The sequence below is a fragment of the Choloepus didactylus genome, chromosome 4 (genome assembly GCF_015220235.1).
Source record: "Choloepus didactylus isolate mChoDid1 chromosome 4, mChoDid1.pri, whole genome shotgun sequence".
NCBI lineage: Eukaryota > Metazoa > Chordata > Mammalia > Pilosa > Megalonychidae > Choloepus > Choloepus didactylus.
This window is the reverse complement of record NC_051310.1, coordinates 187,290,770-187,306,821: the sequence shown is the minus strand read 5'-3', so window position 1 is coordinate 187,306,821 and position 16,052 is coordinate 187,290,770. Positions and strand designations below refer to the sequence as shown.

At 38.2% G+C, this 16,052-nt stretch overlaps 1 protein-coding gene and 1 pseudogene across 1 annotated transcript; one reads left to right on the top strand and one right to left on the bottom strand.

The window, feature by feature from the left end:
- Window positions 1-559: 559 nt before the first annotated feature.
- On the top strand, window positions 560-1,382 carry LOC119533038 (annotated as a pseudogene).
- A 10,309-nt stretch (window positions 1,383-11,691) lies between these two features.
- Window positions 11,692-15,653, bottom strand: ARF6 (ADP ribosylation factor 6). The gene is made up of 2 exons (XM_037834966.1): window positions 15,494-15,653; window positions 11,692-15,398 (listed from the first exon to the last, which is right to left on the bottom strand). The coding sequence occupies exon 2, from the start codon at window positions 14,912-14,914 to the stop codon at window positions 14,387-14,389; it is 528 nt and encodes a 175-aa protein (XP_037690894.1). The 5' UTR covers window positions 14,915-15,398; window positions 15,494-15,653; the 3' UTR covers window positions 11,692-14,386.
- Between the last annotated feature and the right edge of the window lie 399 nt (window positions 15,654-16,052).

The following is a 16,052-nucleotide window of genomic DNA, read 5'->3' as shown; positions in this document are numbered from 1 at the left end:
AGGGAGAGTTTGTGCCTCTTCCTTCCCCCAGCTTGTACCCCACCTCCTATCCTAAAGCCTTTCTCTTCAACAAGGCCCTCGGTACTAGTGGACACACTGTATAAAGAGCATTTGGGACAGAAAGACATTTGGAGATGCCAAGCTAAGAGATGAAGCCCCGAGTTTGCCCTGGAGAAGCTAAATGAGAACCCACAGACACTTAAAGAGAAGGCCACTGGAAACTGAAAGCAATGCGACCTGGGAGCAAAGGACTAGCAGACACCAGCCATGTGCCTCCCCAGCTGACAGAGGTGTTTCGGATGCCATTGACCTTTCTTCAGTGAAGGCATCCTCTTGTTGATGCCTTAGTTTGGACACTTTTATGGCCTCAGAACTGTAAATTTGTAACTTAATAAATCTCCAGTGTAAAAGCCAAAAACCAACCAACCAACCAACCAACAACCCCCTCCCCCCAAAAAAACAGCAGTTTAAACAGCTTCATTGGAGAAAAGTTGAGAACTCATCAACTCTCAAAGAAGGTCTCGTGGGTGTCTAAGCTGCAGAGCTTCTTGATGTGAATATGGCTGACAGTCAGAACAAGACTCTAAGGATTGTTCTGGTAGAGTAAACTGGAAGTGGAGAAGTGCATCAGGAAACACCATCCTTGGGGAAAAAAGTATTTGATTTTAGAATTGCTGCCCAAGCTGTTATCAAGAAAAAAGCAACCCAGGAATGGAATGGGAAAGATGTTCTTGTTGACACCTCACAGCTCTTGGACACCAATGACAGCCTGGAAACCATCCGCACAGAAATCAGCCTGTGCATTCTTCTCCTGCCTAGGACCTCACTCCATTGCCATGGTTCTGCAGCTGGGCCATTATGCAGAGGCAGAACAGAAAACCATTCCATTGGTAAAGGCTGTCTTTGGAAGGTTAGCTATGAAGCACATGATCATCTTATTCGTTCGTAAAGAAGAGTTGAAGGACAGGAGTCTGAGTGACTTTATAAAATATGCAGATGTTAGCCTAAGAAACCTACTCAAGGAATGTGGTGACTTCAGCTTTGCCTTCAGTAACAGAGCAAAGGACAGTAAGAAGGAAGCTCAAGTGCAGGAACTGATGTAGCTGATAGAAGTAATGGTACAAAACAACCATTTCTGAAGCCATATACAAGGACATAGAGGAAAGACTGAAACAACAAGCAGAGGTCTTGAAGAAAATCTATACTGATCAATTAGAAAATGAAGTTAACCTCTTAGAAAAGGACTATGCTCATAAATCAGAGCTAGAAAAGAAAAAAAAAACAGAATTGAAGAAATATAATGAAAAATAAGAAGTATAAGGGCAGTAGCCAAGAAGAGTATATTTAGAAATGTTTTAGATGGAATTATGAAGATGCTCTAAAAAGTATGGCATATATTTTGGTGGTTATATAACTCATTCTTTCTTTTTGATTTACTGATTTGTTAATGTGGTAGGTTGTATTTTCCAGAGATGGCTACATCTTCTATCCCACTTACTCTTTGGACAATGTGCTCTTGTCACTCTTCCTGTTGAGTGGTGGTGTTTGTGTCCTCTCTCCTTGAAACTGGAAGGACTTTTGGACTTCCTTGACAAATAGAGGATGGCTGAAATGCCACCATTTGTCTTCCAAGGTTAGATCAGAAAATTGTCATGCATTGCCACTTGCTCTATTGGGATGGTTGTTCTTAGAACCTAGACACCATGCTGTATGGAATCACAAGTTGCCTGTGGAGAGGCCCAAGTGAAGAGTAACAGAAGTCCCTGGCCCAGAGCCTGCAGCACTCCTATCTAACAGCCAGCACCAATTTGCCAGCGATGTAATTGAGGCAACACGAAAGTGGATTCTTCAGCTGCCAGTTGAGCCACCTCAGATGACGCTGCATAGACCAAAGATGAGCCATCCCCACTGCCTAAATTGAAGATTCATGAGAAAAATAAATGATTGTTGGCTTTAATGCAAAACAAAGAAACAAACAATCCCCCCCCACACACAGAAAACAAAAAAACAGAATTACCATATGACCTAGCAATTCCATTTCTAGGTTTATACCCCAAAGAATGGAAAACAGGGACTCAAACAGATATTTGCACACCAATGTTCATAGAAGCATTATTCACAATAGCCAAAAGGTAGAAACAACAACCAAGTATCCATCAACAAATGAATGAATAAACAAAATGAGGCATATACAGACAATGGAATATTATTCAGCCATAAAAAGGAACGAAATTCTGATACATGCTACAACATGGATGAAAATGAAGATTTTTATGCAAAGTAAAATAAGTCAGACACAAAGGGATAAATATTGCATGATCTCAGTTATATGAAATAACTGGAATATGCAAATTCACAGAGACAGGAAAGTAGATCTGTGGCAATCTGTGGGGTGGGGGTGGATGTTGGGGAAGAATGGGGAGTTAATTCTTAATGGGTACAGAGTTTCTGTTTTGGTGCTATGGAAAGTTCTGGTAATGGATGGTGGAGATGGTAACACAACATTGTTAATGTAATTAATACCGCTGCATTACGTACAGGAAAGTGGTTAAGATGGGAAATTTTACATTGTATATATGTTAGCACAAAAAAAAAAAAAGAGCATTTGGGAGTGCTTTAAAATTACCTCTCTCACTCAGTGGATGGAAACACCTTCCTCATACACTTCAAATAAGTTCCCACCCTTCCAAAGGGTTGCTTTGTCTCCATGCAAGCCCCTGATATAAATCGTATTGATCACAGACAGCTCTGCTGGATCACAGCCACCATGTATGTCTTACTGGATCGATGTTAATCGATATTGATGATACAGTGTTTTCTAAGTCCCTTCCTAATGGCTATTGCTTTGGAGTCAAATAGATGAGTTTGAGTGTAGGGTCTGCCACTTACTAGCTAGGGTAACTTGCACAAATTACTTAAATTTTTGTACATTCATTTTCTTATCTCTGAAATGGGAGATAATGCCACCTATTTTGCTGGTCTGTTGTAAGGAATACAATTTAGGTAAAGCCCATAGCACACTGCCAGGCACACAATAAGTATTCTGTAAAGTCTAGTATTATTTAATTCTGTATTCCATTTTGTCATCCTTTAGATTTTTCCCCTCTAACTAATAAATCATTGCTGAGAAAATATTGATGCTGACAGAAAGCACTAAACCTCAGTCTGCAAATCTTAAAACAGTAGTTTCACAGCAAGTTGATGACTGTATTTTAGTTAAATAGGGATTAAGTTAATCAGCATGATGCCTGCATATTAGAAATTCTTTTAAATTTTACTCTGTGTCTGTATGAGCAATACATATAAAGAAATTTTCAATCAGCAGAACTTTGGTCTAGTCTCAGCTTTTTATCACTAACTTGTAATTTACTAGATAAGTTACAAGTTACAGCCACCATGACTTACTTTATACGTTTGTGAGATGGGGACACCACCATCTACAGCTGTAATTACAGTGTGACAGAATTACTTGGCTATGGTCATTGTAGTCATTTCCAAGAGGTTAACTATGTTTTTTAAAAAAAGGGGTGGGGTGGGGTGGTGGCTTAAACAAGAAATTAAGATTAAAATTTGTCAAATGGATTCTTTTTTCAACTTTTCCTTATCTCTAGAAATTGGTGGAGGGGAGCATATGATCCTCATTCTCCCCTTTATCCCCAACCATCAATACCTACAATGCTTGACTTCACTATATTTCAAAAAATAAATGACCTGTTACAATGTTTTTATAAACTCTCACATATATCTCCCTCTGGTTATCACATCCTTCACATCTAGTATCATCCCTTCATCACCAACTTTTCCAAATACACCTAGTAGCAGCTTCTCTACTTTCTCCTGTCTCTTTCATTGAGAACTGGTTTCTGACCACTTCAAACTTACTCAACTAAGGAAGACTCCAAGGACCCCCAAGATCAATTATAAAGAATTTTTTTCTTTTGTACGTCATGCTTCTTCTTTGTGAGATATGACATCACTGACATTCTCTTCTTTAATTTGATTCCTGTTTCTTCTCAGTCTCCTCTGTCAACACCCTCTTTTTCTGCCTACCGCTTAAACACTGGTGCTCCTCTAGGATTCCATTCTGTGCCCTTCTATCTTCTCACTTCCAGGAAATCTCACCAGCATCCAAAATTTCAACAATGATTTACAATCTAACTCCTAAACCTCTAACCGTAGCCTTGATCTCTCTGGAACTCCTGGCCTGTCTACTGGATATCTCCATTTAGATATCCATGCTATAAGCACCTAAAACTTCTTTCAAAACTGGACATGTCCCTCATGCATTGTTGATGAGAATGTAAAATGGTGCAGCCACTGTGGAAAGCAGTACAGCGGTTCCTCAAAAAGATAAATATAGAATTACCATATGATCCCACAACTCTACTTGTAGGTATAGTTTACCCCCCCAAAATGGGACTCAAACAGATACTGGTACACCAATGTTCATAGCAGCATTATTCACAATAGTCAAAAGGTGGAAACAATCTAAGTGCCCCTCAACAGATGAGTATATAAACAAAATGACACATACACACAAAGGAATATTATTCAGCTGTAAAAACGAATGAAGTTCTGAGGCATGAGGCAACAAGAATGAATCTTGAAAACATGCTGAGTGAAATAAATAAGTACATAAGGACAAATACTGTATGATGTCAATTACGTGAAATATCTAGAAATTGTAAATTCATAGAGAAAGAACATAGATTAGAGGTTACCAGAGGATGTGGGGGTGGGGATGGAGTGTGGGAATGGTGTCATTGCTTGGTGGGTAGAGTGATTATAAATTAGGAAAATTAAAAAAAGAAAAAAACTTGACATATAATCTCCCTCCACTTCCTTAAACCTGCTTGTTTTCCTCTTTATAAATGTAAACTTCATCAGCAGTCATTCAAACAGACTTGTTCCCTCTCACTTGGCTGTCCAAAACTTGTTGATTCTACCTCTAAAATAAGGTTTCCCAAACTATAACCCCTGGAACCATTTACAGAGTTCTGTAAATGCTGGGTTAAAGCAGGACTTCTAAGAACTTTCAATATGCGAATGTGGACTGTGGATCCAAAAGGCAGATATATATGAAGCATTTCTTAAATAGCTTAGATGACTTTTTGCCAAGGATTACCTTCTGTGATTGGTGTTCTACAGAACACTGTTTGGGAAATGCCATTCAAATATTTCTTGAATGCATTCTCTCCTCTTCATCACGAAAGCCATTTCCCCTATTAGGGAACTTCTCTCTCACCTAGCATATATTAGGTTTTCTGCCTAGGCTCTTTGCTCTATAACACATCTTTACACAGTAGTTAGTAATCTTCCTAAAATCTGATGCAATTTAGTACTGAAAATTCCTACAAAGTTCCCCCAGGACCCAAATTATAAATTCCAAAATTCCTTAGAAAGACTGATGGTACTTCATGATCTAGCCCTTGACCTTTCCATCTTCATCTAGTACCAGACCATGAGGCTCCAGGCATAAGCCAACTGTCAATTTCTGACTGCTATGTTCATACCTCCTGGATTTTGTACATAACTGTTCCTCTGACTAAAATGTCATTCACTTCTTGGGTATCTGAATAGCTCCTACTCATCCATCTCAGGTGGACCTCTTCTTCTGAACCCTTCCATTCTTCTACTTCCAATTCCCTAGACAGAAGAAGATGCCTCACTGGTGGGCACTAAAAGCACCTTCTATTATAGTACTTCTTTGTAATTATCTGTGTACATAGATACCTCTATTTTTCAACTAGACTGTGAACTTCCTGAGATTAAGGACTTTTATTTATTCTTGCTTATAGAGTCTCATACAGTGCCTGGAACCCAGTTGGCTTTCAATAAATGCTTAGTAAATAAATGAGCATATAGTCAATTAACTATTTCAATATTTTATTTCAGAAAACTCATTTAAATGTATAAAATATGTGTCATTAGAGTCCAACAAGGGTTGGCAATGTTTTTCTGTAAAGGGCCAGATAGTAAATATCTTAGGCTTTTTGGGTCATATGGTACCTGTCACAACTACTCAACCCTGCTGTTGTGCAAAAGAAACCACAGACAATGCACCAATGAATAACCATGGCTGTGTTCCAAGAAAACTTTACAAAAATAGGTAATGGGATAGGTTTGGCCCATGGGCCAGTTTGCCAACCCCTGACCTAGAAAATCTGTTGCACTTAAATTATCTCAAATGATACCCTTAGTGAAATTAATGAATCTGCATGCACCAGATTAGGAAGAAACAGTCACCTTCTAAGACTGAACTGTCCAAGATGATAGCCACTAGCCACATGTGGCTATTGTGCACTAGAATGTGACTAGTCCTAATTGACATATGCTTTAAGTATAAAATACACACTTGAATTTCAAAGATTTTATATGAAATAATGAATATAAAATGTCACATTAATAATTTTATATTAATGACATGCCAAAATGATATATTTGATATATTGGGTTAAATAAAACATTATTAAACTCAATTTCACCTGTTTCTTTTTACCTTTAACGTGACTATTAAGAAATTTTAAATTATGTATGTGGGGTTTGCATTATATTTCTATTGAACAGCACAGCTCTAGGCTGTGTTATAGTCTGTGTTGTAGTCTATGACAGTAAACTATAAAAGAGAGAGAGATTCAACCACTTTTCAGAACTGTAAGTGAGATACTTTACCCAATTATCAAAGTCTCTCCATTCAAATCTGGTGAACTTGATTTCTTTCTATCAATGGTGCTAGCATTACCATTTTACATAAGAATTAAGGATCAAAATCTTTAATTCTTTCTTCCTCCATAAGTAATCTATTTTCACCAATTTATTTTGTTATTCCATTTCTTTCTCATTTTCTCTCCTCTGTACTTGGTCCTCATTTTCTCACCTGAATTATTAGCAAAGTCTCCCAAAGGGACTTCTTCCTTCCAGCCTCTTTCTATGACCTTGATACATGGTTATATTCCAGGCTACTAGATTAATATTCCTAAACATTTGTTACTCTCTTATGCAATATATATAAAATTCAGTGGCCTTCATTACACACACAAAAAATATCCCAACTACCTGGTCTAGCTCTTGAGGCCTTCCAAAAATCTCATTTTTAACATCCATCTTGAACCTTGTCTCCTCTCCTACCACTCAAGTAAGATGTAAAGCTGCAGATAAAATACAGGATGCCCAGTTAAATTTGAATTGCAGATAAACAACAAATACTCTTGTAGTATATAATCTTATTGTATTGTTTGGGACATCCTTATACTAAATAAAATTGTTGTTTATCTGAAATTCAAATTTAACTGGGCACTTTGTATTTTTATTTGCTAATTCTGGCAACCCTAGTCAGACTATTCTCTTATCGCCAAAATAACTCTATGTATATTACTACCTATGCAACTTTGTTCACAAATTTTAAATGAGATAATCATGTAATGCACTTAAAATAGCACCTAGCACACAACATGCAAGCAATAATTGATAATAGTATAATTCCTCTGGCCTTGTGCATCCAGCTCAATTCCCATTAGCCTTCTCTAGCCCACTCCAGCTGACAGTATCTCTCCTTCCTCTCTCTAGTATTTAATACAACACGTAGTTACTTACTTCGAGCATTTTTATGGATAAATCTTACCTATCCTTAAATTTCTACTTCATATAGACATTAGTGAAAAATAGGATTTTAAAATAAGGTAAGCTTACCTTGCATTTTACCAAAATTATCAATTTTTACTCTTAATCCCAGTTTAAACTCCAAAGTACATGATTAAAGTACCTTTGCTAACCCACATATACATACGGGGATATAGTGTTAAGTAAACCTCACTTAACAAAAAGTGAGCTATAGTAGTATCTATAAAGCAAGAAATTCATTTATCAATTGACATGTGATATCTGTACTTATGAGTTTATCAGTTCTCTATACAATATCCTGCAATTAACCTGCTGCTTTATACTTGGCTAAATCAATGTAAGGAGGCAAAAGTGTATATGTGTATTTGTATACCAGAAAAATGGATGGAGGGGTCTCACTAGTTACAGGATAGCATGTTATTTCATTAATTCTTTTAAAAACAACATTGTCATGATCAAAGTTGGCTCAAGACCATTGCAACATGGAAGTTAATAAGCCATGGGGTTGGATTATACTTTCATCATTCCATCGGTTGGTCCACTGACAGGTTGCTCATAGCAATACACACATTTTTGTAACTGAAGTTGCATACATAAAATTTTTCTTAAGTTTTCTAAAACTTTTTTTCTTAAACAAAATGAACCTATATATAAATAAGCAAGCAAATAATCAGCTCAGTGAAAACTATAACTTTCCCTGTTTTTAACAATCATCTATAAATTCATAATCAAGTGATCACATTTGATTTTTACAAAAAAAATCTCACAAGCAGAACATAACACTGCGTTTTCCATTACACACGGACTTGAATAACACAGGGACTCAAAATCTGTTGATGCTCAAATAAGAAAATTAGGGAATATCATGCAAAGCAAGCTATTTGAAGGCAAACATACACACACACTGGTATTAAGTTCATTATTAAATACAGCTTACCTCAGTCACACTCATAGTATAGCACCGTTTCAGTCCAAATCCTTACTCTACTACTTATTAACATGTACCTCTCTGTGCCTCAGTTTTCTCATCTATAAAATGGGAGCTCTATTTCCCAAGGTGGTTGTGAGGATCAAGAGAATGAATACACATGAAATGCTTAGAACAATGCCTGGCACATGGCAAACACTTCAATAAATGCTAACTTTTATTATTATTCCTAGAGTACTTCACAGTTTAACTCTTCAGGCCTAGCTCCCAACTAGGGCTTATTCACAAAACTAACTTGTAAAACATAAAAGATACGGAGAGAAAGCACTTTGGTTTGCCATATTAAAGTAAACTTCAAAGATCCAAATTTGTGCTTCTATAATTCTCTGAACAAATCTGTCTTTTTCCCTCTCATATGCTATGACCTTCTCAGGCCAGTCTGTTCAGCTGTAATGGGAAATAGCTTTCATAGTCATGAACAGCCAGTTGCATAGGTTTTTCTATGAAATACAAGTATTTTCATTTTTTCACAGCTCATTTGTAAAGGTCCTCATAAAACTTCCATAGCTCCTGCTAAAGTATTTAGTTTCTCTTTAAAAATAGTTATAGGTTCCCATATCCTTTTACATAGGTAACATAGAATAATTCTCCAAGCAAGAAATATTTCATGTGTGAAGTAAATTACTTTTCCTAGTTTATATTGGTTAGAGGAGTAATGCTAAAAGAAACCAAGTATCATGAAATATGTTAGTGTCCAAGTCAAACAAACACTTCCTCTTACAGCTTCATCATATAAAATATTGGTCTCAGGACCTGATTATAGTATTAACAAATGAATAAAAGCCATAGTTCAGTGATGTTATCTGACCCTATTTCAAACTAATCTAGGTTATCTGGAGGAAAGGGCACTTCAACAGAAAAGCACACTTAACTGAATCCAAAGACTAGTAAAAGTATCATCAAAAAGAAGAAACATTTAAAATGTTTTTAAGAAGGTTAAAACTGATGGTAGCACTGAGAAGCTACCGATTTCATGCATTGAAAATTATTTGGAAAAAAAAAATCCAGGTTAATCATTCTATACTTGAAATTAGTAACAAGTCTCAGGTCTCACTAGATGTACAAATGCAGTCAATTATATATATATATGCGCCACTGTTTCCACAAATTTTGATTAAAACTCATTCACTTAATCGCCTATGTATTTTGATAATGTTTTTGAAAAATTGGGCCTTACACCTGGGGTCAACAAATGTTTTCTTTAAAGGGCCAGAGTGTAAATATTTTAGGCTTTCAGGTCACACACCTTCTGTAGCATATTCAACTTTTTTTCTTTTCTTATACTCCTAGTAAAACGTAAAAATAAATCACTTTTAGCTCAGTCCTATAAAAACATGCGGAAGCTGGATTTGCTCATGCCCAGTTTTCCCACCTGATTTAGACTATACATACTATTTTTTGTTAATGCAATTCCAATGTGCTATTATTTTCTTCCCTCAAATATTTGTTCAATGTCATCATGCTCAAAGAGGACTTCTCTGAACACATTCCTACCTTTTCCCATAGGTATAAAACATACTATATATATTTTCATATAGCATACCACAAATTTACTTATCTGATACTTATCAGACACTCCTCCCCCAAATGTAAGTGCCCTGAAAGCAGGGATTTTATTAGTAGACTTTGAATAAATGTTAAATAAATTCACTCTCACACTTACAAAACAAGCATTACAGGGGAAATACATATCTTGAGAAGATGCTCAAGGGCAATATAGACAAAGGGAATATTTTCTTATTAAAATTCTTTCAAGAAGCCAGAATACATTTTAAATTAAGAGTTAAAAATTTAAGCATTTTCTTACTGTCCCACAGTTAGTTCTTATAGTCTAATTCCCTCAAAGAAGTTAACTCATTGTATGTTATGTGAATATATCTCAATAAAATTGCATTAAAAAATAAAAAATATATTAATCAATAGAAAAAAAAAATACTAACCATTACTTCAGTTTCTTCAGTAACAAATTTCAATTGTCATTCCTAAACCCTCTACAGACTTGTTCTATCTGCCTTCTTTCATCTCACCTATATGGGTTCTCTGCCCATTCAAATCACTGCTCTAGTCTTGTCAACTTTCAAGTTTGGCAAAGAAGGGAGAAGTTACTTGCCTCTCCTATGGCTTCATCTCCCAACATTCCATTTTTATAAACTTCCTAATATTTTAATCTTTCCTTTTTTGCCTTTATCATTTAATATAAAGGAAGCAAAAAGCTAGAGTCTATTGAGTACTAAATTTAAACCTAACATTATATTCCAAATACATTATGCTCAGTGACTAGTCAGATTAGTTTATTTATAGTTGCTGTATGTGGTTTCACAATTAAAATTTATGAGACTTTGGCAAGGTATTGAGGAAATAACTGAGAATTTGTTAAGCGCCATCACAATTTGGATAATGGCTACTGTTTCTAAACTTACATTAAAAACCTATTATTTTCCACTGTTATCACTGATAAAAATTGATAGTCACTAATAAATCAGTAAATATAAATATGGGGTTAATTCATACTACAGATCACATTAAGACTTTCTAAAATCAAACTACAAAAATTGCTGATGTAGTAGGGAATGCTTACAAAACAGGAAATGTTTTTAAAACCTTTTTATCCAAGTTATTCTTTATTTACTACTTTCTAAATGGCTACAATTCTGCCATTCAGACAAGCAACTCTGACCTCTAAAAGAAACTTCCAAATCCATAAGTCTACTGTCAAGGGTTAAGATAATTCATTATATAATTCATTATAGACAGAATTCTATACTTCTAACAACGTAGGGGTTGTAATTTTAAAAACAGTGGAATAAAGACTGCTATAGAACTTTAATTTTAAAAAATTATTTTCAACTGTTTTGGTGGCCTAAATTTTCATCAAATCAGATTAAATTTGGTGGAAATAAGAGGGCAAACCTTATGGAGCCAGAATTTTTAAGAATGAAACTGATTATTTTTGGTACTTATAAAAGCCAAGTGACTCCCAAATTTAAGTCACGCTATACCATATTTCCATGGAGAACAACATGAGCCCAACAAATCACACATCCCACTTATCTAGTTCAAACGAGTAATATAACATGAGAAACTGCACTGTGTAATTCCTTTATTTTCTGCATATTAGTGCTTTACCAACACTACAACCATGAAGAACACAATTTCAAGAACTGAATTTTTAGTTTTGGGAGATCACAGTCTACAGACTCATTTACCTATATTAGACAAGATTAATCTCATTCAAAATTTACTGCAGTTTATAAATTGACATAAATACAGAAGTTGATGCAATTAAATAAAAGCTTCAAGATCTTATTTTTAAAGTCTTAAGTTTTTAGATTATAGCTTTTTCTGCAGGATATTACCTGCCCCACGATCACCACTGATTTAACTACATCAATCATAAACCTTTTTTATACTTAAACAAAATGTAAGTGCAAATTACAATTTCTTACTAAAAGGGTTTAGGGTTTTCCAAATTTCAAATATTTGCTCCCACCCCCCTTTTTCAGACATTTCAAATAAACTAAAAATAACCACATCTCAACTGCAATAGTCAAAAGCAATCACTTGATGTATAAAATTCGAACTATTCCCCCAGTTATTTTAAGACACAAAAAATGGCTGCCTACCAATCTGTTTGTCACAAGTTAGAAATACTACATTTAAGAATTAACATGAGGGTTTCAAGTTTCCTCCAGTTTAGGCATTTACACCTTTGTGCTTGTCTTGTTTCAGGATGTTACTACAGCATTGATATTTGTATCACCCATGTTTATGTACCTTAAAATATAATCAGTTAACACTTAATTAAATTTATGGTGGAGCTTTGGGTATGTTTAAAGCAACCAATGTTCTTATATGTGTTTGTCAGTCTCACTTCTAGAGATACTTCCACTAAAGTGAAAATGACAGCTTGATACTTTAATTGCATTTTGAATTCAAAAACCCTCTGCACCATCAGGAGCCTGTAACATAGCACCGTTTTATCTGCTTTAAGTAAAATGTCAAAGAGTTTTACTTTGAATAGATAATTTTTTGATAGCCTTATACTTGTCATACATCTTTGGTAACAGCTCAATTATACAATATGGCCAAAGCATGAAGGACCAATACTGTCCAACTATACCATGATATCCCGCTCAATTTTAGCTTTCATACACCCTCATAAATAAAACCCGCTCCACCTTTACCTGTATACTGCCTTTGCAGTCTACATTTCTGAAATTCCCTAAGTTTAATTCCTTGAGGATCGTTAAAATTAATCGTTAAGACTACAGTAAGAACCAGATGCTGCTTCACAGTTCTGTATCAAGCACTAACATTTAGTTCAAAGTATTATCATAGTGGTCTCAACAACCTAGTTACAGTTAAGCAACTCATCTTGTTAGGATCTGTTTATCTGCATTCCCTTCAAGAAAAATACGTTTACATTCATTGTCATCTGTAGGTTCTTTCTCTTTATCCTAATTCCCCTCGTCATTCCTCAAGTCTACACATCATTCATTCATTTCCTTCAAGGAAATAGTATATTATGGAACCAACAAGTATATGACTTACTACTTGCAAGAGTTAATCTTATGATTGAACAAAATTAAAATATCTTTTTTATAAAACATCTTTTCCAGTGTTCTAATTAATGAAGATATGGATCACATCTGTAAAAAATGATTTATAGCTTCAGCTTAATCAGTTGCTGTAATGTGAAAACAGGAATGTGTATTTCTCCAACTAGGTAAAAGCTGCATATAATTTGAATTAACTGATTTAATAACAAGCAAGGTATTCCAGTAATTTTAAAACTACTAGTCATAGACATTTGAAATAAAGTAAAACTACATATTCCAGTTTTGCCAAAAAGTCATTTAAAATATCTACAAATATTTCATCTGCGTGTGGCATACACCATTATTGCTCCACTTTCTGGAAAGAGTCTATTAAGTTTTTAAAAATGAGGGAAAACACGCAAAATTGCTAACTTTGCAGTGAAAAGATGTGTCCTCAATGGGTTACACTTTCATGTTTTTATGCAGTGTAAGTTAGCTATATTATGGGGAACAGGTTTTGTCCCTACTCATGCATGATGTATATTTCAGAACTTTGACATTTCAAAGAACTTCTTCCATTACCTGTTTAACATACTGATGTGCCACTGGAACATATTACAATGATATTAGTCATTATTTGCCACTGTGGGCTAAGTTTACTATACCGGTTGTAGATAGAAAAGGTCACATTTGAAATTACTAAGTTAAAATTAGAACTCCTAAGGGAGGGGAAAAGGCCTTAATATAAAAGACAAAACGGCAGTTTGATTAAGCAATAATTTTCAGTTTACTAGATGAAACAGACTTGCAACATAGTCTGCATGAATGCAAAATAAGCCATCTACAGCAAATGATAAGGAAACTGGGCAAAGGGGAAAAAAGCATACATTGGAAAAAACGATTCTCTTAAAATAAAAAAAATCAAACCATTATTATAAAGGACTTTACCAAGAATTGCTGTATTTCCCCCGTCCCCTTTGCTGGAAGTCAACATTGCATCTAGCACTTTATGTTCATGTCAGATCATAGCATCCTAACGCAAAGCAAAAAAAAAGAAAAGAAAGAAACAGATAAACAAAAGAAAACCCCCAAACCACCCCTTAAAAGTATAGAACAGTAACTCCAGAGTTCAAATTCAAAAAAACAGAAAGTGGCAATTGAAAAGAAGTGATGGTGGCGATAATCCTATGAATGGGTTTTTGATAACTCTCCTTCCGGGGGGAGGGGTGGAGAATGCTCATTAGGATTTATAGTTAGAGGTTAACCATGTGAGCCCCTCATAGAGTCCGTCCCCAGAGGTGGCACAGGAGGGCTGCACATACCAGTTCCTGTCCCGAATTCGGGTCAGGCCTAGTTTCTCCTGGATCTCGTGGGGTTTCATGGCATCAGGCAGGTCCTGCTTGTTGGCGAAGATGAGGATTATGGCGTCCCTCATCTCCCGGTCATTGATAATGCGGTGCAGCTCCTGGCGGGCCTCGTCGATGCGATCACGGTCGGCGCAGTCCACTACGAAGATCAGACCCTGGGTCCCGGTGTAGTAATGCCGCCACAGTGGCCGGATCTTGTCCTGGCCGCCCACATCCCATACGTTGAACTTGACGTTTTTGTAAGTCACCGTCTCCACATTGAAACCCACGGTGGGGATGGTGGTTACCGACTGGCCCAGCTTCAGCTTGTACAGGATGGTGGTCTTGCCGGCCGCGTCCAGCCCCAGCATGAGGATCCGCATTTCCTTGTTCCCGAAGATTTTTGATAGCACCTTCCCCATCGCGTCGGAAGAGCCGAGGCCGGGGGCATTCAGGTGTCCCGGGTCCCCCCAACCAACAACGCCGCCGCCGCCGCGAAACCGAAACGAAGCCTCCCTGCCGCGAGGACGCCCGTCCGGCCTGCTCTGGGAGTTGCCGCCTAGGGGCAGAGGCCCGGGCCCGTCGCTCACTCGGGCATCACCGACCGCACAACCTGATTCTTCCAGTCGCCGCCGCCGCCGGGGCCCTGAGTCTGCGCCGGGAGAGCCGCCGCCCTGCTGAGGCGCGGCCCGGCCCGGAACTGCCCTCCCCCCCGCAGGCGCCGCACAAGCGCCACCGCAGTTCCCGCTCCTCGGCCTTCTCACACCGCCGCGGGAGACTACGGCCCTCCGGCCCGCCCGCCGGTCCGCAAGCACCGGGTTCACCACTAACCCAGGCCACCCGAGAAGCAGCGCGACTCCGGCGCCTCGTCAGGTCACTGATCCTCGCGGGAACTCGGTGTGCTGCCTACAGAGACAGAGAGAGAAGAGAATTACCGCCAGAGTTCCAAAAAGGAGCGGAGGCTAAAAGGGGCCTCCTTTCCAGCCAAGTCCAGGGGTTACCTCCAGCCGCCGCCCCGAGCGAGGGCTACCTCCGGCCTCCACCGCCTCCTCCCCGCTCTGCCGCCAGCGCCGCCGCCGCCGCCGCCGGAAAAGGCGCCGAGGAAACCGCTTCACTTCCCCTCCCGATTACGCAGGCGCAGCAAAGGCCGACCGTTCGGACAAGAGCGACCTCTGTAAGGAAAACGGCCCGCGCGCCTAGCGTCATGGGCGCCACGCATGGGGGGGTGGGGCTACGGCGGCTTGGAAGGCTCTTAAGTGTGGCCTGCTGGGAGGTCAGCGAACCTTGGCTTTTGACCTGCGGCCACCTGTTGGCTATTCTGGCGTTTACTACCTTCACAGCTTTTGTCTTCTCCTCTCGCTCCTCTTCCACCCCCGACGAACCACGGATACAAGTCAACCCAGGGCTCCACTGGGTGGGGCCTGCGGGCAGCGCGCTTCCACAATGAACGCTTAGTTTTTGCTGCTGCCCCGGGCCCACTAGGTATCTTTTGACTTTCCTGAATCCCGCACCAGCCTCCTCGTGCCGGTGTCTCCCATGAAAGCTCTATCCGCTGTGTTG

Coding starts and splice junctions, on each gene's coding strand:
- ARF6 (XM_037834966.1), bottom strand. CDS start 14,914: ATGGGGAAGGTGCTATCAAAAATCTTCGGGAACAAGGAAATGCGGATC.